Raw genomic sequence first — 22,106 nt, forward strand, 5'->3', positions numbered from 1 at the left:
TAGCACTCTGGATCACCTCAAGATACTCCCACCTCATTAAGACTCCAGTCTGTGTTTACTTAGAAAACCCAGAAAAGTCCTGGGAAGTGAGCATAAGTGGAAGGGAAGAGTTAAGGGAAAGGGAGTCGATGAGAACGCAGTTCCTGAGGAGCTGTAGACACAGAAGTGCATGAGTGGCGTTCCTGCTCCTGAACCCAGCTCCCTGGATCCAGCTCAGCTATAACTTGTCCCTTGCTCCCTTCCTCACTGCTCCTATCTCCCTTGGCTGTTGATCTCCCTGCTCATCTTATTCTTATTTTTCCTGATTGTGTCTTTATCTCTCCATTTCGGCATTAAACTCATTGATAGCCTTCAGTCATGTCCTTCCTGAGGCAACCCTGTCCCAAGAAGCTTCTTGAGGAAGTAACAGAAGTATGCCAGAGACACTTCCTTATTTTAAAAACCATCAACTGCTAGGATGTTAGCAAATTGAACTGCATCCTTTTTACTCAGAAAACATTATTTTTCTGAATATGTGGATAAGCACATACACAAACACAAATAAAAGAAAATAAAATGAAACAAAACTATTATTTCTGTGCTTGGGAAGGAAGGCAAAATGAAAAATGAAACACTTTATAAATGAAAAACAAAACGTATTTTATATGTCCAGGGCTGCATCAAGGCCATCTTCAATGCCATCTCCAGCACCTACAGCTCTGACCTCTGGAAAGAGAATGTATTCACTTAATTCCCCTATAAAGAATTCACTGACTACTTTGTAAAGCCTGAATGCCAGAGTATCCGTGCAGGAGATACAGGCTCTTGTGGTGGCTACCACAAGCATTCCTCCATGAGAAAAATCAAGTGAATTAAACCTGAAATTATGACTCTAAGATAGTATTTCAAGTTTACAAAAGATATTGAAGGTGGTTAAAGGTAATCTTTAATAAATTGACAATTTGAAAATTATTTTTTTACTTGGTGTATTAGTCAGGGTTTTCCAGAGAAACAGAACTGAAAGGATATCTAGGTATAGATATATAGAAAGAGTCTTATTATGAGGGATTGGCTTATGGGATTATGGAGTCTGAGAAGTCCTAGATCTGCTATCTACAAGCTAGAGCCCCAGGAAAGCCAGTGGTGTCGTTCCAGTCCAAACCCTAGAAGGCCTGAGAACCATGGGAGTCGATGATGTAAGACTCAGTCTGAGTCTGAGGTCCCAAGGGCAGGAGAAGATGGATGTCCCAGCGTAAGCAGAGAGCAAATTGGCCCTTCCTCCACCTTTTTGTTCTCTTCAGGCCCTTAATGGGTTGGATGATGCCCGCCTACATGGATGGGGCCCATCTTCTTTTCTTAGTCTACCGACTCAAATGCTAATCTCTTCCAGAAACAACCTCACAAACACACCTTGAAAAGATGTTTGCCAGCTATCTGGGCATCCCTTAGCCCAGTCAAGTTGTCACATAAAATTAACCATCACACTTGGGAAAGACATCACAAAAATAGAGTTTGCGTCTTGGGGAATAGAGTAGGACAATTACGTTTCGTCTTCCCGGGACCTTGTTTCATCTTGTTTAAGTAAGCTAGTTGAAGCTCTTTGTTTAGATTCATCTACCTTATCAACTCATAGTAAGGTTTTCACAGCACATCATTTATATAAATAAAGCTATCCATCTGGGGGGAAAAATTCCTTCGTGTGCAGGATATTTTGTTTTAGTTATTTCCTTTTTAACAAAAACAGGACAAAGATAGACTTATTTAATTTTTCAATTCCACACCGTTTTTCGTTGCAAGTGGGAGATAATATTTTTTAATTTCACTCTCCTAATCACCTGCTGTCCCAGTGGATCTTCCTTGCGTCTTGGGATCGGCACTCACAGTAGCATAAAGGCAATAGTTGAATTCAGAGGATAGCGTATAAGAAGATAGAGAGCTGAGGACTGAACCTTTGGGAATCCTCACACTTAGGCAGGGGGAGGGGATCACTGGAGAAATAAAGAGTTCAAAGCCAATTGGCTAATGCAAAGATCAACCAGCCCAGTGTGTCTATTTTAACTAATAACAAACATTGATCTAAAATTGGGGGGCCCCACCAGGCATTCAGAATTCTAATTTTTTTAATGTAAAAATATAAAAAGTGAATGTATAAGTCTTTTAGGTTGATTTTATGCAAAGTATCATATTCTTATTTTATGTCACTCTTAGAGACAGAATACATGGATGGACCCTTAGTTTGACTCAGTGTATCATTTTTGACATTTCCATGCTTATTTTTAAATCATTTATTCATCTCATAGGTGTCCTGAGAAGATAAGTGAATATCACAAAAATGCAAGTTAGTTTGCTTTATATGAATGATTGTAGCTATGTAAGTTTAAAGGATTAATCCTTGATCACTTCTCTTCCGTCTGCCGGAGCAGAGCTCTGACCTTCCATCTAAGGAATGCCACTTGATTCTCCTCTTTTGATCTGAGAGACCCCCATTACACACCCAGGGCTTCCACAAAGTCATGAGCCACCAAGTTTTGAAAATTAATTTTTGTTTGCTACTTTCATTTTTATAAGTAAGTCTTCCTATACAGTCCTTAGAATTCTTAGTCACTTATCCAACATATCTCTGGTTTCCACTCAGGAACAGGCACATTCTTTGTAACATTTATATAGCAATGAACTCTTTATTTGTAGGTAACCGCTCTGAACCATAAGTATTTCCGCACACATTTGGAGGACAGTCTTTCCTTGGGCCGACCCCTTCTCATTGAGGACATTCGTGAAGAGCTGGATCCAGCCCTGGATAATGTATTAGAAAAGAATTTCATTAAATCAGGCACCACTTTCAAGGTGAGCTTCGAAAAAAGGAAAAAAAAAAGAAAAGGAAAAGAAGAAAAGAACAATGGTGACATCTACTTATCTTTTTGAGCATAGCAGTGAAGACAATTTCCTTCAGGTGGTACTATTTGACATGCTGGAAAAAATTATTTCCAAACTCATATTCAGTGTTTCTTTTTTAAAAACTAGTATATAAAAAATATAGGGGGACAACAATATCTTGGTAACAATAGCCACTTATCCAAAACTAACATATTAAGGAAAGGCATCTTGTTATAATAATAATAGTATATTAGTGTTACACACAAAATATGTACATTTTAGCAGCTCTGAGAAAGTTGGTTTTCAAGCCATGTATACATCTATACAATAAAGCCTGTGTTTCCTCACTGGATAAAATGACATTTTTAGTTAAGTCTATGGACATTGATTTTATTTCTCTCTTTATTAACTTTCAATCCAAACTCAGACTTTGCTGGAAGCAGTGGAATACAGTTCCCGACCATTGGTGATAACATGCATTGTTTTCAATGCAAGTGTCTCTTTTTTAATTGGTTTCATTCTTTACTTTTAGGCTTCTGTGGTTTTATTGAATGACAGCATTTCTGACTGAGATTTTTTGCTTTGGACAAGTTAATTTCATGAATATCAGTGAATAAGAATGCCAATTTTCTCATTAAACAAAGACAGATTTATTCAGAAAAATTTTCTTCATAATGTGAATTCTTTTATATGCCATATTTAATATGCCAAAAGAGGTTGTAGTATGTCCATTCCTGGAGGCCTTTGAAAAGACCCAGATTCTTATCTGCAATGTGAAGGTCATGATGCCTGAGAATTAGTGCCTTAGCAATGTGGTTTTCAATCACAGGAAGGATTAAAATTAATTAAAAATTTAAGTCATTTAAAAATGTTATAATTTCCACCTGAGTTTTAGGTAGCAAACCCAGTTGTTTTCAATACACTGAAAATTGTGGTGTTTAAGATAAGTGTTATCTTTCTGGGGAAAAAAAGTTGGCATTTTTTTCCTCTGAAAATTTCATTAACCCTTTCTCTTGTCAAATATGCTTCAGATATGACTGGGAAATGCAAAAAGAAATAACACTTCTTTTTTTTTTTTTCACTTCTTATAAACACAACAAATTTCCATAGCAGGAAACAATTTCCTCAGGTGGGAAAAAACAATCAAATATGAGGCATGTCTGAGTTTTCCTTTATTCAACATTTGTTTTGGATAAATTTTTCATTTAATTTGCTTGGTGTCATGGCTAAAAACATTTTCAGGCAGGACCACAAGTCTAAATTATTCTAATGGAATAGGCTTTATTATTTAAGATCACTGATTAAAATTTTACAACTGATTTTTGTAATTCATTCGTTTCACTGCACTGACTTTTGATAAACTCTCTCCTAAACTGAACCCAAATTTCTTGTCTTGTCCTTTAAGCTGTTTGTAATTTAATATTTGAATTGATGTAGGTGAAGGTCGGAGATAAGGAATGTGATATCATGGATACATTTAAACTTTATATTACAACAAAGTTACCAAACCCTGCCTTTACCCCTGAGATCAATGCTAAAACGTCAGTCATTGATTTTACTGTTACCATGAAAGGACTTGAGAACCAGTTACTAAGGAGGGTAATTCTAACAGAGAAACAGGTAATAATTTCTCAAGGTAAACAACTTCTACTTATAATAAATTATAATAAACGTTTTAAATGTATTGGGAAATTGTTGAGTATATGGAAAATAAAAAATTGAGCAAATCATAGTTACCTTTGTTAGCATAAATATTTGTTTTGTAGTCTCAAGTCCTGTTGAGAAATCATGTAACTCACCTCTCCTCCAACACCAAAAGCACACGTGCACACACACACCACTCATTCTACTTCTGACTTTAAAGCTTTGGGTATGTTGACTTTCATATCTACCGCCCTGTGGATGAATAGTCTTGGATACACCTGGAAAATTCAATAAAATAATGATCCTGGAAAAGAAGAACTTGCTCTGAATGAGTATTGTTACCACTATAGTAGTTTCAACTACTACACTGCAAACTTGATTGTAATTGATAACACCACAATCTAATAATCTAACAATCTAGAGAGCCATACTTGTATCTTAATTAAATGAAACTTGCACTGAAGCAGAGAAATTAAGTATAATTGAGGGCTCTGATAAAACAAAGAAAAAGTTAAGGCTGGAAGATTTTAAGAGACTGATAGATTAAACTAAGTTTTAAGATAAAGATCAGAAAACATTAAATGTTATGTATAAAATATAATTTTATATATTTGCATTGTGTAAAATATATTTCCATAAAATCTGAGAAAGTTTATATTTGCTAAAATGTAATTAACATTAGTATTAAGGTTTCAAGGAAAAGGCAAGGTTAGAAATAATAAGACCAGAGATGCATAAAATGGGAAGGTGAGAGGAATAGAATGGCAGAAGAAGACTTAAGGAAAGGAGGAAAGGAAGTGATATGAACAGATGGCTACAAATACAGAGGAAGATTCAAAAAGGAAAAGAGAAATGATACTGACACCAAAGAAATAGAGGGCTCAGTAAAAAGAGAAGTAAAATCCTACCTGGTTAATAAGAAATGGCTAACTTGGGGCAGGCCCTTGAAAGGCGGCCAGTCTGGTGGAGTAAAAGGAGCCCAGTTCCAGCTTCCACTCTCACTAGCTGGGTTTTTTTCTTTTAATATTTATGTATTTATTTATTTATCTTGGCTGCACCAGGTCTTAGTTGCAGGCATGCAGGATCTTTGTTGTGGCACACGGGATCTTTAGTTGCGGCATGCAGACTTCTTAGTTGTGGCATGCATGCGGGATCTAGTTCCCTGACCAGGGATCGAACCTGGGCCCCCTGCAGTGGGAGCATGGAGTCTTACCCACTGGACCACCGGGGAAGTTCCCCCTCATTAGCTGTTTGATCTTAGTTTCCAAGAAACTGCCCAGGGCTTATGCAATCTAGAAAGGGAATCATCTCACTTTCACAGTCTGGCAGAGAGCAAGGACCCCTCAGTTCACTGCCTTGATCACCTCTTAGGGCCACGTGGTGTCAACTGTTGAAAATTAGTCCTTCCTTCTTGGTCTACCTGGTGCTGTTGGTCTGTTCTGAGATGGTGCCTCATTGGTCCAGATCCCCCATGCAGGCTACACTAACTTCTGTAAGGCAGCCCACACCACCATCTAAAGTACACTCCATGTCCCCAGAGCGCCCCATGCCCACTCTTCTAGGCCTTAGCTTCCTCTTCAAGAGATGCGCTAGGATGCTAACACCAGCCTTGCTGGAAAAAACAAAGTGCACACTTAATCTGCAGGAGGACATCCTGACTGTGATGTTTAACCCTCCTAACAATCCTGCTCTTACACCCCCATTTTACAGATGAACAAATGGAGACCAAGGAGAATAAGGTCTTAACCCATAAGAGCACGTAGACTTTCCACCCTGCCAAGCCTCGTAGATAAGCTCTACAGTTCATGCTGTAAAACTCACAAGTTGTCCCTTGTACCATGATGCTTGTTTTTCCATATCACACTGAAAAGGACGCCAACATGATTTCATTTTGTCCACATATTTCTATACTGCCACTGTTGGGATGACTGCTTTAATGAAGACAATTCATTAGCTATTCTCTGCAAATACATCCATGATCTTCATCATCACCCCATCAAATACCATAAGCCACTAGTACAATGGCAGTATACTAGTCTTGGAGTTGGGGGACAAGGATATTAGGCTCATCCCTGCTAGTAACTAGCTGTGTGTATTATATTGCCATGTTATTTGGAGTTAATATTTTTGGGTCCTCAGTTTCCCCAGATGTAAAATAAAGTTGTTGAACTAAATTCAGTACACTTCAATTTAACAAATATTTATTAGGTTGAGTCGCTTCTCTGCAAAGCCTCAAGATAAGTGCTGTCAAGAATACAAAAATGAATAGGGGATAAACACCAAGGTCCTACTGTAGAGCACAGAGAACTATAGTCAATACCCTATGATAAACCATAATGGAAAAGAATATAAAGAAAGAATATATATATATATAACTGAATCACTTTGCTGTACGGCAGTAATTAACACAACATTGTAAATCAACTATACTTCAATTTTTAAAAATTAATAGGACAAGTTCCTGCCCTCTAGATGCACAGAATCTAGTTGGAGAGATATAGCCGACACATAGTTTGTGATGCAAGCCATAGTAGATGTACAGAGGAATGCCGTGCTGTGGGTTTTAACTGACAAACTGGTTTAGGAAGACTTTCTGAAAGTGGTGGTATTTCCGTAGCAGTTTTTCAAGAAACTTTCTCAAATAAGTAGTTTAAAAACACATTTTTAATGCAATTCTAAGTACAGTGTGTGATTCTGTACAAGATCAAAAAAGAATGCTACAGGGCTTCCCTAGTGGCACAGTGGTTGAGAATCCACCTGCCAGTTCAGGGGACACGGGTTCGAGCCCTGGTCCAGGAAGATCCCACATGCCACGGAGCAACTAAGTCCGTGCGCCACAACTATTGCGCCTGTGCTTTAGAGCCCGCGAGCAACAACTACTGAGCCCACGTGCCACAACTACTGAAGCCCACGCGCCTATAGCCTGTGCTCTGCAAAAAGAGAAGACACCACAATGAGAGGCCCGCGCACCGCAACGAAGAGTGAAGCCCCCGCTCGCTGCAACTAGAGAAAGCCTGCGTGCAGCAATGAAGACCCAATGCAGCCAAAAATAAATAAATAAATATTTTTAAAAAAGTAATATTTTGGGCTTCCCTGGTGGCGCAGTGGTTGGGAGTCCGCCTGCCGATGCAGGGGACGTGGGTTCGTGCCCCGGTCCGGGAGGATCCCACTTGCCGCGGAGCGGCTTGGCCCGTGAGCCATGGCCGCTGAGCCTGTGCGTCTGGAGCCTGTGCTCCGCAGCGGGAGAGGCGACAACAGAGAGAGGCCCGCCTACCGAAAAAAAAAAAAAAAAAGTAATATTTTAAAAATGCTATAGAGAATGCTTTTGAGACAATTTAATTTACTCTATATTTAGCAAGAGTATTATATCCATGTTAAATATTCTGAGTTTGAAAATTGCACTATGGTTGTATAAGAGAATGTCCTGTTGCCTAGGAGATGTGTTAAAGTTTTTACAGATAAAGTATCATGACACATGCAAACAGTTCAGCAGTAATAATAACAGTAATGATAAAAAGTATTATATAGAAATAGTGATAAAGCAAAATGTTATTTGAGGAATCTAGGTGAAGGGTATGTGAGAGTTCATTGTACCAGTCTTGTAACTTTTCTGAAAGTTTGAAATTGTTTTCAAAGTATGATTTTAAGACTATATTATTTATGTAGGAAAGCGTATACCTTCCAGACATCCAATTTAGCCCCTCTGGTAGAAGACGCAAAAAAATGGAAAATGGATTTGTATTGGCAGTTGGCTATGTCAAAGCAGGTATCTGGTGTTCCTATAGTCAGGTCCCAGCTCAGGAGCTCCATTTGGCTTGAGTAGCCTCTTGGTTACTTGGTATTAATGCTTCTTTGTTTCTAGCCCTTCTGACTGCAAATGAAGTTAGCATTTCGGACTGAGGCAGTATGTGGGAACAGGGCCAAGAGAATGGGACACTCTTAATTTAAAAAAACTTAAAGCTGGGAAGAGAGCTGAGCAAAATTATTTTAGCAGGTTTATCTCATGCATGCCAGTGTAAGTGCTATGGAAACTTAATGCTAGTGGGAATAATCTTTAAAAAACTGTCCAGAGAAACAAAAATACAAATAGATAGATTTGACTAAAGATAGTGTCATTTGAATGGCACTTTGGTTTAAACTTTTAAAAATGAATAATAAACACTAGTAGGTTGCATTTGCCATAATAACTGGTAATTACAGTTCTGATATTTTTTTTTAATAACAGGAGTTAGAGTCTGAGAGGGTTAAACTTTTGGAGGATGTGACTTTTAATAAGCGGAAGATGAAAGAACTTGAAGATAACCTTCTCTACAAATTAAGTGCTACAAAAGGTATTGTGTTATTAAGAAATAATCACGTAATGGATTGTGAATAAATAAGGATTTCTTGTACCCTCTTTCCAATGCTCTCATGGTTACAGATGTTAGGAAACAGTTGAGTTATCCACGCAAAAACAAGCGAGGCAATTTCCACCTAGACGTTACAGAGGGACTGCAGAGAATCTGATATCTGAATTAGCAACCAGCATCTGAGCATTTGATAATAACACAGTTTTCTTGATATAATTTTTCTCTCCCGAGAAAAATAAGGGCTCCCAGTACAGCTAGGTAACTCACAATAGGCTAATTTGCTTGCCGAAAGGAGACTAATGTGCTCAATCTATTTTGTGTTTTTTAGATTGACTCTTTCATTTGGTGTTGAAATGCAATTGCCACAGTGGGTTATGATGTGTGTAATGTTGTCAGAGACACTTGAGCAGCCCAGGCTCAGTCACTCTGGACTTGACCTCCCACTTAGAAGTCAGGGATAGGTTCTCCTCTGGGCAGTCAGATCAGCGTACCACCCCCTGGGATATATTGTTCTGTAGTAGGCAAATTACAGCAACCTAAATTCTACCATTCATTAGCAATCTAATGATGAATACTTCCCAAAAGCACTTTAACCCTTGGATTTAAAAACAAAAAAACTTAACCTCCCAGAAGTACATTAAGTGTTACTCTCACAGCAGTCTCCAGCACTTTAAGGTGACCTCATGGAAAAGGCCTTTTATCTGCCTTCATTGCACTGCTTGTGCTGACGAGTTGTCTGTCTCTTGGTCCATGACATCTCCCAGCCATTTGATGCCTCTGGGCATTGTAAATATTACCAAGAAGGACTGACTGAGGATCCAACCAAGAGTGTGAGGTTAGTCACAATTTGGACTTCCCTAGCAGACCTAGCGTGCCCATCAGAGCAACTAACTCAGCACCTTCCAGAAACACCCACCTGCTTCTAGGTAGGCCAGAGCACCGCTCTCTGCAGATATCATGACCGTTATCTCAGCACCTCCAGAGCACCTTTTTGTGTCTTAAAATTGAGATTTTTTTTTTTTTTTTTTTTGCTTTTTGCGGTACGTGGGCCTCTCACTGTTGTGGCCTCTCCCGTTGCGGAGCACAGGCTCCGGACACGCAGTCTCAGTGGCCATGGCTCACAGGCCCAGCCGCTCCACGGCATGTGGGATCTTCCCGGACCGGGGCACAAACCCGTGTCCCCTGCATCGGCAGGCGGACTCTCAACCACTGTCCACCAGGGAAGCCCTTAAAATTGAGATATTTTTATTTCTGTGTTTATCGTCATAGACATGTTATGTCTGTTAAAAACAATAATGAAGAGTAAAACTAAAAATAAAATGAGGATTTTTCTTCCTGGTTAGACACTTCCACTATCTCCTAACTCGTTAGAGACATAGAAGGACCAGAGCTCTCAATGTCAAGGACTGTTGAACTAAAGCAGGAGTAGAGAAAGTACGATTCACCTGTAAGCTGGTGTGTAACTCACACTGCGAGACAAGTGGGAAGGAAAAGGCTGTGATACTGTGAGGGGAACCATCAAGATGATAATGGAGGTGAAAGCCATGTCATAGGAACAGCTGAAACCACTGGGACTGGAGGGAGATGTGAATTTTCTTCAGACATTTGAAGACCAGATTTGTGGGCTGCCTTGAGAATTGCCTTTTGCAGATTTTCAGGCAGAGTGGGGGACAAACCCTAGGCAGGAATGTTTAGAACGGATTCAGGCATCGGATGCCTGGTTAGACTGGAAGCCTCTCATGTCTTAAGATTCTGCCCATCCTGTGGGCTTTGAAGAAGTCAAGTTGAAAATTAATGCGGTGATTTCAGAAGCGATGCATCTCGTTTCGCGGCTTTCCCGTCTTGTGTTCCACAGCTTTCCTGTTTGGTTTTTAGGTTCCTTGGTAGATGACGAATCTCTCATCGGTGTCCTCCACACCACCAAGCAGACAGCAGCTGAAGTAAGTGAAAAACTACACGTGGCCGCGGAAACAGAGATCAAGATTAACACGGCCCAGGAGGAGTTCCGGCCCGTGGCCACCCGAGGCAGCATCCTCTACTTTCTCATCACAGAGATGAGCATGGTCAACATCATGTACCAGACCTCGCTGGCCCAGTTCTTGAAGTTATTTGACCAGTCCATGGCCAGGTGGGGCCTCACTACCTTGCCCCCCAAATTTTGTGTGTATTCCTACCTACTCTCTTAGAAATGGATTTTTACCTCTTTGATTTTTAAAACATATTGCAGGTCTGAGAAGTCTCCGCTGCCTCAAAAGAGAATTACAAATATTATTGAGTATCTGACATACGAAGTTTTTACATATTCTGTCAGAGGCTTGTACGAGAATCACAAGTTCCTCTTTGTACTCCTCATGACCTTAAAAATCGATCTTCAGAGAGGGAAAGTACAGCACAGAGAGTTTCAGGCTCTCGTTAAAGGTGAAGGGTGTGGGATATGGATGTGCTATGTAAAGGAGATTGCTTTAGGTATGCTCTTTGATGTCCTGTAGACCCCTTCTTGGAATACCCGGAGGAATTAAGTTCTAATGGAAGGGAAGTTCTTTCTGTATACCTCTTCCCCCACCTCCCCCTCCGATTTCCATTCATTTCATTCTGGTTACTCAAGATGATTGATTTCAGGTCCGTGTTAACTCTGCAGTTTTTAGTTATGTAATTAAATTAAGTTTGAGCATTGTTGCTTATGAATAGGAGACCCAAATGCCAAAGGGGAGAATAGTGATTCGGGTGATGATCTTTCTACTACGGCAAGAGACCAATTCCTTAAGCAAGGGGTTATAATGACGTTTAAGACTGTAACAAAAAGCACACTTGTATTTTATATTTGAAGAGAGCCCGGCTCATTGCTTATCTCCATGTTAAAAGTATAATTAAGGAGACAAAAGAGTGGTATTTTCATTCAATTCAGTTAAACAAGTATTTATTGAGCATATACTATGCAAACCTGCCATACTGGTGTTTGCGATACAAGGAAAAAACAGACATTGCTTTAAAAGAAATAAAAGTCTCATAGTTCAAATAAAGATAATTGAAAAAAACCCTGCAAAATAAGGCAGAATAACCTGTGTTATAAGAGAGCTAAAAACAAAGTGTTATATCTAAAAGGAAGGAGAGATTACACGTGGTTGGTGAGATCAAGAAAAGCTCCTTGGAAAATATGCCTTTGCAGGTTAAGCCAGGAATTTTTCAGGTTATTTGATACCTGGGGAAAATAGTCCAATCTTTTTCTTATTTTTTTTTTATCTTTATAAGTAGTTTAATAAATCATCTTCTGGCAGCCCTTCTCCCCCAAAAGAAGAAAGTGACATTTGAAATGGACCATGGATGATAGGTAGAAATGAAGAAAACTTCCATGCTAAGACAGAACAGCATGGAAAAAGAAATGCGTGGAGTATGTACATTGGTGAGCCTTGGTTCCTAGAGGAAGGATTTCTTGATCTGATAAGAAATAAGGAGTTGTGTAAGGTAGTGATGTGATCCTTTTATTGTTCTTTAGGAAGGTTACTCTGGCAGACGTGTGTAGGATTCGAGAAAAGTGCTTTAAGGGAGTCTGTTATAAGCTTCCCAACCACAGGAAATGCATTCCCATCCTAGGGTGAAGACAATGGGAATATAAAGGAAGACACAAATATGAGAGATCATGAAAGTAAAATGACAAAGGACTGGGTGTGAGAGCCAAGAGAGGGTCAGAAATGAGTCTAAGATTTCTGCTCTGTGCAAAGATTTCTGGTCTGGATGGTTGAAAGAAGAGCTACTTTGAGAAGTGTCAGAGTGGGGGCATAATGCATGTGATTTTGGGACCTAGTTTTAGTCAGGATAGGCCAGGTTTTGTGGCCATAAAAACAATCCTCAAATTTCAGCATAACAAAAGTATACTTCTCCTTTACTCTCTATCTGACACGCTTGTCATGGTCGCCCAGGAGTCCAAATTGCTTCCATAATTACTATGGAAGAGGGACAGGGTGTGGCAAATTGTGTGCTGGCTCTTAAAGGTTACCCCACAAGTGACACACGTCACGCTCATATCTCATTAGCCAAAGTAAGATGCATGGCCACATCGAAATTCAAAGAGAGCAGGGAAGTGCCCCAGAGCCACATCCAACATGGAAGCTGCATCACAGCATCGGTGGAGGGTAGTGGATAGATGGATAAGACTAAGGTTTGGCAGGCGGGAGTGTGGTTGTGGAAATGCGGAGAGGGCTGGTGCACAGCGAGGGTCTGGGGTTCAAACCAAGAAGTTGCAGGACAGGGGGACTTTTATAACTAGCGACAAAGTACCAGCCTCTGTGGACTGCAGCCTAATGCCCCCATAGGTCAGACAGGATTTGTCGTGGCTCAGAGGATCCCAGCCTGTGACTGGGACAAGTGAAGCCTAAGGCAGCATGTAGATCTGAGGCATCCTCCCCATCTAGACACAAACCCACCCCACCTCACCTCTCCCTACCCAGCACACCCAGCCAAGCCAGAGCTATTCCCTGAAAGAGACTGGATTCTTCGAAAGTCTTTAAATCAGAGGAGACCAAGAAACGCAGCAACACAGTGGGGAGGGAATTTGTGAGGAGGATTTGATTTGTCACAGAAAAATAAAGAAGGCTGCACATCTGAACTGTGGTTAGAGCACATCTGTGACTCCATTTCATGAAACTGGAGTCAGGGAGAACTGGATTGTATAGGATCAGAAGAGTCAGTGAGAGGAGTTTGGATTTAATTAAGTTGGCGATAGAGAGCCATCGAATGTTTTATGAGCAGGGAAGTAGCATGAGCAGTGCTTTAGAAGATGAATTTGGGATTTTATGATAGGTGGGTTGTCAGTACAGTCAGCACTGTCACGCACAGTAAAAGAGTTTTCAAAAAAATCAAAACTGGTTTATTGTACAGTTTGTATTCGTTTTGAACTGGCTTACAGCTTGACCAAATTATTTTTTTAAAAGATGGTAGGCCTTGGGACTCCCCTGGGGTGGTCCAGTGGTTAAGACTTCACCTTCCAATACAGGGGGTGCAGGTTTGATCCCTGGTCGGGGAGCTAGGATCCCATATGCGTCCCGGCCAAAAAACCAAAACATAAAACAGAATATTGTAACGAATTCAATAAAGACTTTAAAAATGGTCCACATTTTAAACAATTCTAAAAAAAAAAAAAAGATGGTAGGACTTTGTTTTTAATGTTTTTTTACAAAGTTAACAAATATGGCCCTTAGATCATTGATATTTTTTATCATTTTGAACTCAGTACTTAAGGGGGAAAGAAGAAAGACTTATTTGTCATAGCAGAAATGTTTGATTTCCCTTTGTGTTAATTCCTACTAGTTTTCTGCAATATTTGGAAGGTGCCTTTGACTTTCTTCTTCAACCGAGAATGTCAGAACACTTTGAAAAATGAAATAGATACCAGGGGCAATCCTGCACTGTAGCGTAATGGATATACCTGTTTCCCCTGCCTGATTATTCTAGAAAAATATCATCTTTCTTTTATTGTAAACCATGTACAGAAAGACACATTAGAGGGTATTCTCTTGCCTTCCAGGTTGGATTGGACCTGAGCCTTCCAAGACAGAGAGTTAGTGTCAAAATAACAGCTAATGATTACGTAGCTCTTACTCTGGGCCATGACTATTGTTGGCTTTCTACATACATTCATTTCTTTAATCTTCACAGCAATCAATCTGATGGATTCTATTATTACGCTCATTTGGCAGAAGAGAGAACTGAGAGAAACTGAGTTTTTGTCCAAGTTTATGCAGCTAGCAAGTGGCAGAGCCAGGATATTTGGGGGAACGGGATGGGCTGCGATTGTTCTGGGTTAGTTTAGGTGCATGATACGTTGGAAACACTGATGTAGCTTAAATATCTTCTCCTGATGTCTTTGAGGTATATGTTTACATGAAATCACTGTGAGGGGGAAACAATCAAGAAGAAAAGGTACGCATCTACCTCTGTGTTAGAGGAGAGAATCCCTTAAATCTGCAGGTGACTTACTCTAGGGCTTGCTTCTCCTATGGTAAACTCAGTGTTAGCAGAAATGGTGCTAGAATAAGGTCTTTTCACCTGGTCGCTGCGGGGGGTGGGGGCATGTGGGAGGAAGGTTTACAGGTTCTAAAGGTGTTGTGGCACTCAGAGCCCCTGACTCCACGGTGGAGCAAAGGGATTTACACGAAAGGAGTACTTCAGCTCATTCACCTTCTCAGGAAGATGCTGGAGGGGAGAGCAGAGACCTGTAGTCCCCTCCACCCGCCAGCTCCCCTGTTTTTGTCCCCGGGTTGATAAGTGAAGTGGAGGGATTTGATGAGTTCTTCAGGAGGGTTATAGAATTTAAAAGTTCAAGAACCACTGTTTGGCATACATCTGAATTAAACAACAGAGCTGGAATTATTATGATAAAACATTGCTAAAGACATGCAATAGAGGAATTTTGAAAGTGCAGATATAATCACACATCTTGGTGGAGATTGTCACACTGAATGTGCTCATTTGACTTGTGATTTGCTTCAAAGTACAATCCAGTGCTATCACTCACATTCTCCACTCGACTCCGTGAGAGCAGGAGCCCTGTTGGGTTTCCTCTGCTTTATCCCCAGTGCCTGGAATATGCCGGATACATAGAGGTGGCTCAGTGAATGTTTGTTGAATAAACGAATGAATAAATGATTTGAACATGAATTACCCCCTTAAAAACCTTAAAAACCCACAGATGTATTATACTCCTCTCTTCCTCTTTCCCTCCATCCCTTCGTCTATCCATTTATCCGTCTTTTTGACCTGATAAAAAATATTTCAGTAGTATTGAATATCAAACTTCTGGAGGAGTGATGACTAAGAAATGACTTTTAAAATCACACATGAAAAGATCAACTGATTCATTGATATCAAAATTATAAATTTCAGATAGTTAAAAAACAATAAAAAGGCAAACATCTGCAACCACCTGAGAAAAATTCTTTGCAGGGAAAAATGACAGGGAGTTGCTATCTGTATAAGATGGTATAAATCACTAACACTTGAAGGAACTGTACCAAAAAAAGGTAACCACATTTTCTATAACGTGATTATTTTCGAATTTTCCCATTTTTGTGTGTGATATGGTTATCTCGTTTTTTATTATTTGGAAAATAAATTTCTAAAAAATAGAGCACAAGCTGACCTGATTCCCACTGATGCCTTTCCACAGGGGGAGCAGCTCTAGATCTGAAAGCCTGCCCTCCCAAACCGTTTCGCTGGATCCTTGATATGACCTGGCTGAATCTTGTGGAACTGAGTAAACTTCCGCAATTTGCAGAAATTATGAACCAGGTAATAAAGGGCTGGACAAAAGTACAGATCTGTAAACCCAAACACACCTGGGCCATTTAAACTGGGGCCTCCTGGTGACAAACCCTTCACCCAGAGGAGTCAACACACTTTAAGGCGCTGTGGCTCTCCTGGGGGGTTGGGGGCGGTGGACAGAAGGATATCCCAAGGAATCTTTTCACAGGTGCAGGCAACTGTCTTTACTTCTGTGTGGTGGGCATGGGTCACTTATAACCTGCTTGAGTTGCTGTCAGAATCAGAACCCTTTTATTCTGGGTGGGTGGACCCTTTTATTGTAGACTCCATGTTTTTACTGCCTATGATTAAATAATTTGAGCAAATTTGAATTTGAGGCAAGTGAAGAGGTTGAGGTCCTTTTATAAAAAATCAGTCATTTCAGTGGTGAAAATATTTATAAAATAGTGAAGTTATAATGGTGAAACAGACCCCAGTTTACCTGTTTTTCTTATCTGAAAATGTAAATTGGTTCTTGTGGATTAGTTGTTGATTCAACTCTCACCGGAAAACAATTATGCAACTCAGAATAAAGACAGTTGTTTATTACTGAGGTCTGTTGGTTACGACTGTGTGTCACCAGTGGAGGGCCTGCAGTTTCCCAGTGTCAAATGCTGATAATCATCTTTTTTACGGTTGCTGGTGATGGACAAAGTGAGTGATTGGTAGCCTTATCCCTAGGCTGAGGATGGCAGAAGCCTCGCACTGTCACCATGTGATTCCCTCCCCTCCACAAACATCCTATCCCCCACCCAAGAGTACACTAGGTGTGTCTGTTTAGGGGTACTTCTGGAACATTATGTATTCTTTACCCATTCACCATGGTTGGGTCAGAGTCAACTGGATAAAGTCCCTGGACTATATCTGTGGTGGACAGTAAGCTTTGTTTTGTACTACAGCTACAGCTGAGTCTTCCAAGTCCAAACAAATACTTTGAAAAAAAAAAAAAGTGGTCCGGGTCTGGTCCGAGACTGGGTAAAGGCAGCCTTCAAGTACCACTGGAAAAAATCACCCCTCTGCTGACGGGTTATATTAATATAAGGATATACAGTATCATTTGCCTCGGTCAGTTAGATTTTAAGTACCCTTGGTGTAGAATCTGGTGGCTACTACTGCTTACTATGGGTAGGTACTTTGCAACAATAATAACTGTGCAAGGGAAGTATTATTGACACGATTTATAGATGAGATAACTGAGACTCAAAGAGGTTAAGCACTTGCCCAAGGCCACATAGCCCATAAATGGTAAAGCTGTAATTTGAGCCCATGCCCATGACACCATGAGTTATTTCTGTCCAACTTCTTTTACACCATTGGATGGGCCAGAAGGGAAGAGGAAGAGTTGTTCTCCACAAACTTGCAGAAGTTTGCCATCAGGGCGACCTGCCATCAGATGGCCAAGAGTTTGGCCTGTCTGTGGGAGTGGGGGGAGGAAACAGGAGATCAATCTCCTAGCTGAGTGGGTGTCAGAAATTGAAACAAAAATAGCCTCAAAGAGCAGCTGCCCTGCCTTGGCATCCCGGGCCAAACTGTTTAACACCTGGAGGTGGCTTTGCTAGCAGCAAGGGCCAGAAATGGGAAATGCAGGAGCAAGGGGCTGGGAGTTATCCTATCACAGATGCAGCTCGCCCTGAAAGCTTTATATGGTAGAGTCAAAATTAGCAGATGGAAGGCCAGTAGGTTGAGAATACGCACCCCGTTTCTTCTTGGAACTCCTTCTCTTTAGCAGCCAGTGTGGAGGAGACCTGCAGGGGGTGCTCTGGGTAGCAGAGCACAGGTGCCAGTGCAGTAGGGTGGGGCTACAGCAGCACCCAGGCCGTCCAAGCCCTGTGCCAGGCAGATTCTTTTGGCAGCAGCCAACTAGGGAGAGCCACTGCAATCTTCAGAGAAAGATGGCAGCTGTGAAACATTTCAGAAATTCTCCTCCATCTTTTAGCATCCCAGGGACAAAGTTGGAGCAACTGATTTACAGAGCAATTGTTTTGTTATTAACTTGCACCCTGTCTGTATCCTAGATGATGAATTGCTTGTATGGTGTGGACTTTGGGCAGTTATTTAACCTCTCTGTGCCTCAGTAAAAAGTGGGGATAATAGAAGTAAAAGTACAGTCCTTGGGTCTGGCACGTAGTATCTGCTATATAAATATTTGCTATTAGTGCTTGCCATGGCTTTTAAAACATGCTTCAGACACTGTCTAAATAATCCAGCCTGATTGTTGCTGAGGAGCAGCGTCAGGCTCACCGATCTATAGTTTCTGTAATTAGTTTTGACAGCACTTGGACTTCAGGGAGCATCCTTTAATACCTCTGAAAACCTGTGGTTCTTTCCATGCTTCTGAAAGAACAGGTGTTTGAGACCAGCTCTTGGAGAGACTTCATCCATTCTTAGGTTTAAGGTCTCAAGGTGGGGGGATGACTAGGAAAATAAAAGTTTTGATTTTGTCATCTATCACTAGTTTAAGTAGAGGGCCACATGTAGAGGTTTGGGTATCAAAGTGGTCTGTGTCAGTGGTTCTCATCCAAGGGCCACACCCCAGAGTGCATTGACAATTCTGGAGACCTTTTTTATTGCCACAAATCAGGGGCAGAGGTGCTCCTGGTGACTAGTGGATAGAGCCAGGGATGCCACTAAACAACGTAAAATGCACGGGACAGCCTCTCTCAACACTAAATTAATCTGGCCCTAAATGCCCATAGTGTGGAGGTTGAGAAACCCTGGTCTATGTTTTTCCTGCCCAGTCGTTTAGCGTAATTGATACATAGTCCTAATTTTAGCAAATAATGTAGAAGAGCAATGGAAAAACTGAAAGGGAATCATAATATCCAATCTATCTGAGTCACTGGTTCTGAAGAAAAATGTAAACTGTGTGGTTATGTTTAAGAAATTAGCTGCCTATAAAGAATGGCCTTCTCAGGTTATTCAAATTTAGTTGCATATATTCCTGGGGCTCACTAATCAGCTTATTTATTTTAGATATCTCGTAATGAGAAGGGATGGAAAATCTGGTTTGATAAAGATGCTCCAGAGGAGGAAATCATCCCTGATGGATATAATGACTCACTAGATACCTGCCACAAGCTTTTACTTATCAGGTGAGAATAGGTATTATCAGACCTGGAGCATCACTTTATAGTGTCAAATTACAGATCCCACCTCAGTGAGCTTACTTCACTATGTGCCAGTAGTTACTGTGATAGATGTATGTGCTTCCCAACTGAAGTCTGGGATGGCAAATAAAATGGTGAAAGGTATATTTTGATAACATGTTAATGATAGTGCTTTTAGCAGAACACGTATGAAAAATGTTTGTACTATTCCCTTTGGTCATCATTTACCATTGAGTGAATCATTTATTGTTGAATTTACTTCTGTAAAAGAATAGATCTCACAGAGTTACAAGGCAATTAGTTTTTAAGCTAAAACCAAGAATATTGTGCTATTGAAACATATAAATGCTGTTTTGGCTGTTAAAATGGAAGCAAAAGTTTGAAAGTGATGTTGAGGAAGAATATTCTTCCTTTTCTTTCTCACTTTTCATGTTTTCTCAACATGCAGTAGCTCAAAGAAGGATTCTATATTGGAAGATGTGTGTGTGTGTGTGTGTGTGTGTGGCGGGGTGTGTGTGTGTGGTGGGCAACACAGAAGGGTAGAGTTGGGGGGAGATGAAACCACCAAAAGAATAACAAAAAGATGTCGGATTATGTCAGAGTTGTTTTTGTCTTTCCTAATGTTATACCCCTGGGTTTTCTTAGAAAAGTTGTTTCCTGGTTGTTGTCACTCTTTGAGAGTGATCAGAGCTGTCAGCAGTGATGACCTCAGGACCTGCAGACTGCAAAATGGCTATTTGTTTTTATTTTATTAGAAGAGATGTGTCTTATATCCATCATTTTAAAATTGAATCTATTTCAAATGAATAATGCAATCTACTAACAAAGAAGAATCCATAGAGTTTGTCTGTGATCTAAAAATATCAAATGACATTTATTTAATGTGTCATTGTGTGCAGAACCTGCTACAGTGTAGTCTACACAGAGGGTATTAAATAAATGCTTGCTGATCAAGCTACTTCTAACACCGTTGACATATTATCTCCCTCTGAAGGCTGTAGAACCTCGAGTATGCAGCAGGCCAGCCCCCATCATGTACTGGACCTGGCAGAGGACACCTCCCCTTGCATACCTGCTGAGTCCCTGGCATCAAGAGCAGGGCGTGATGTATAGTATTCACTCCATAAATATTTGTCAAAGAATGAATGTGCTCCTGTGTATTAGTTTGAATGAGGAATTGCTTCCCTGAAGCTGATAGCTTAGTTACTAGGGATAATCACTGATGTGTTTTAAAACGAAAATAACTAAAGCTTCAGAGTAGTTGCCGCTTCCTCTGAAAATGACACGTTTGGATCAGTTGACTTCTAAGTTCCCTTCTAGATTAGCAACAGAACTGGCCGTGACCTACTCCTTGCCAATGCCTAGCATCAAAACTACATGAATAAACTTGCATTCATCCAAGGATAGAAAACATTGCCATCCATCTTACACATATCTGCATAAAGGAGGATTAGCTCACTATCCTAACTAACTGTGTGTTCTTTATGTGCTTAGCATTAGATAGAATTTTTAAAACCTGAATTTATTTCCTCTAACGTGTGCATTTCTAGGTCTTGGTGCCCAGACCGCACTGTTTTTCAAGCAAGAAAGTATATTGCAGATTCTTTGGAGGAAAAGTACACAGAACCAGTTATCTTAAATCTGGAGAAAACTTGGGAAGAAAGTGATACACGAACACCTCTGATATGTTTTCTGTCCATGGGATCTGATCCCACAATTCAAGTTGACGCATTGGCCAAGAAACTGAAGCTGGGTATGATCAGCAACCTATGAAATTTAGCAAAACCTCCATATTGTTGCCTCAAATTTTGCCTTTCATAATTTTAGAGCTTATTCTTATAAGTAGATTGATAAAATTCATAAATATTAGAAAACTATTAAACTCCTTCTTTCCTCTCCTTTCAGATCTCCTGGAGTGTGTGATATAGATATCTTTGTGCAGAGAGGAACACACTCATTTACCATATAGTGATTTTTTTTAACATCTTTATTGGAGTATAATTGCTTTACAATGGTGTGTTAGTTTCTGCTGTGAATCAGCTATACATGTACATACATCCCCATAGTCTCCTCCCTCTTGCGTCTCCCTCCCACCCTCCCTATCCCCCTCCTCTAGGTGGACACAAAGCACCGAGCTGATCTCCCTGTGCTATGTGGCTGCTTCCCACTAGCTATCTATTTTACATTTGGTAGTGCATATATGTCCATGCCACTCTTTCACTTTGTCCCAGTTTACCCTTCCCCCTCCCCATGTCTTCAAGTCCATTCTCTACGTCTGCATGGTATATCTCTCCATCTGTTTGTATCATCTTTAATTTCTTTCAACAGTGTCTTGTAGTTTTCTGCATACAGGTCTTTTGTCTCCTTAGGCAGGTTTATACCTAGGTATTTTATTCTTTTTGTTGCAGTGGTAAATGGGAGTGTATCATTCATTTCTCTTTCAGATTTTTCATCATTAGTGTATAGGAATGCAAGAGATTTCTGTGCATTAATTTTGTATCCTGCTACTTTACCAAACTCATTGATAAGCTCTAGTAGTTTTCTGGTAGCATCTTTAGGATTCTCTATGTATCTGCAAACAGTGACAGCTTTACTTCTTCTTTTCTGATTTGTATTCCTTTTATTTCTTTTTCTTCTCTGATTGCTGTGGCTAGGACTTCCAAAACTATGTTGAATAATAGTGGTGAGAGTGGGCAACTTTGTCTTGTTCCTGATCTTAGAGGATAAGCTTTCAGTTTTTCACCATTGAGAACGATGTTTGCTGTGGGTTTGTCATATACGGCCTTTATTATGCTGAGGCAGGTTCCCTCTATGCCCACTTTCTGGATGGTTTTTATCATAAATGGGTGGTGAATTT

At 40.3% G+C, this 22,106-nt stretch overlaps 1 protein-coding gene across 1 annotated transcript in view; it reads left to right on the top strand.

The window, feature by feature from the left end:
• DNAH8 (dynein axonemal heavy chain 8) overlaps window positions 1–22,106 on the top strand; it is a 322,160-nt gene that overhangs the window by 213,340 nt on the left and 86,714 nt on the right. The window contains exons 74-81 of the mRNA XM_065885438.1: window positions 2,668–2,823; window positions 4,291–4,473; window positions 8,723–8,828; window positions 10,722–10,974; window positions 11,074–11,264; window positions 16,009–16,130; window positions 19,116–19,234; window positions 20,800–21,002. Coding sequence (XP_065741510.1) covers window positions 2,668–2,823; window positions 4,291–4,473; window positions 8,723–8,828; window positions 10,722–10,974; window positions 11,074–11,264; window positions 16,009–16,130; window positions 19,116–19,234; window positions 20,800–21,002 — 1,333 coding nt within the window. The remainder of the gene's footprint in view (window positions 1–2,667; window positions 2,824–4,290; window positions 4,474–8,722; window positions 8,829–10,721; window positions 10,975–11,073; window positions 11,265–16,008; window positions 16,131–19,115; window positions 19,235–20,799; window positions 21,003–22,106) is intronic.

The sequence above is a fragment of the Phocoena phocoena genome, chromosome 10 (genome assembly GCF_963924675.1).
Source record: "Phocoena phocoena chromosome 10, mPhoPho1.1, whole genome shotgun sequence".
NCBI lineage: Eukaryota > Metazoa > Chordata > Mammalia > Artiodactyla > Phocoenidae > Phocoena > Phocoena phocoena.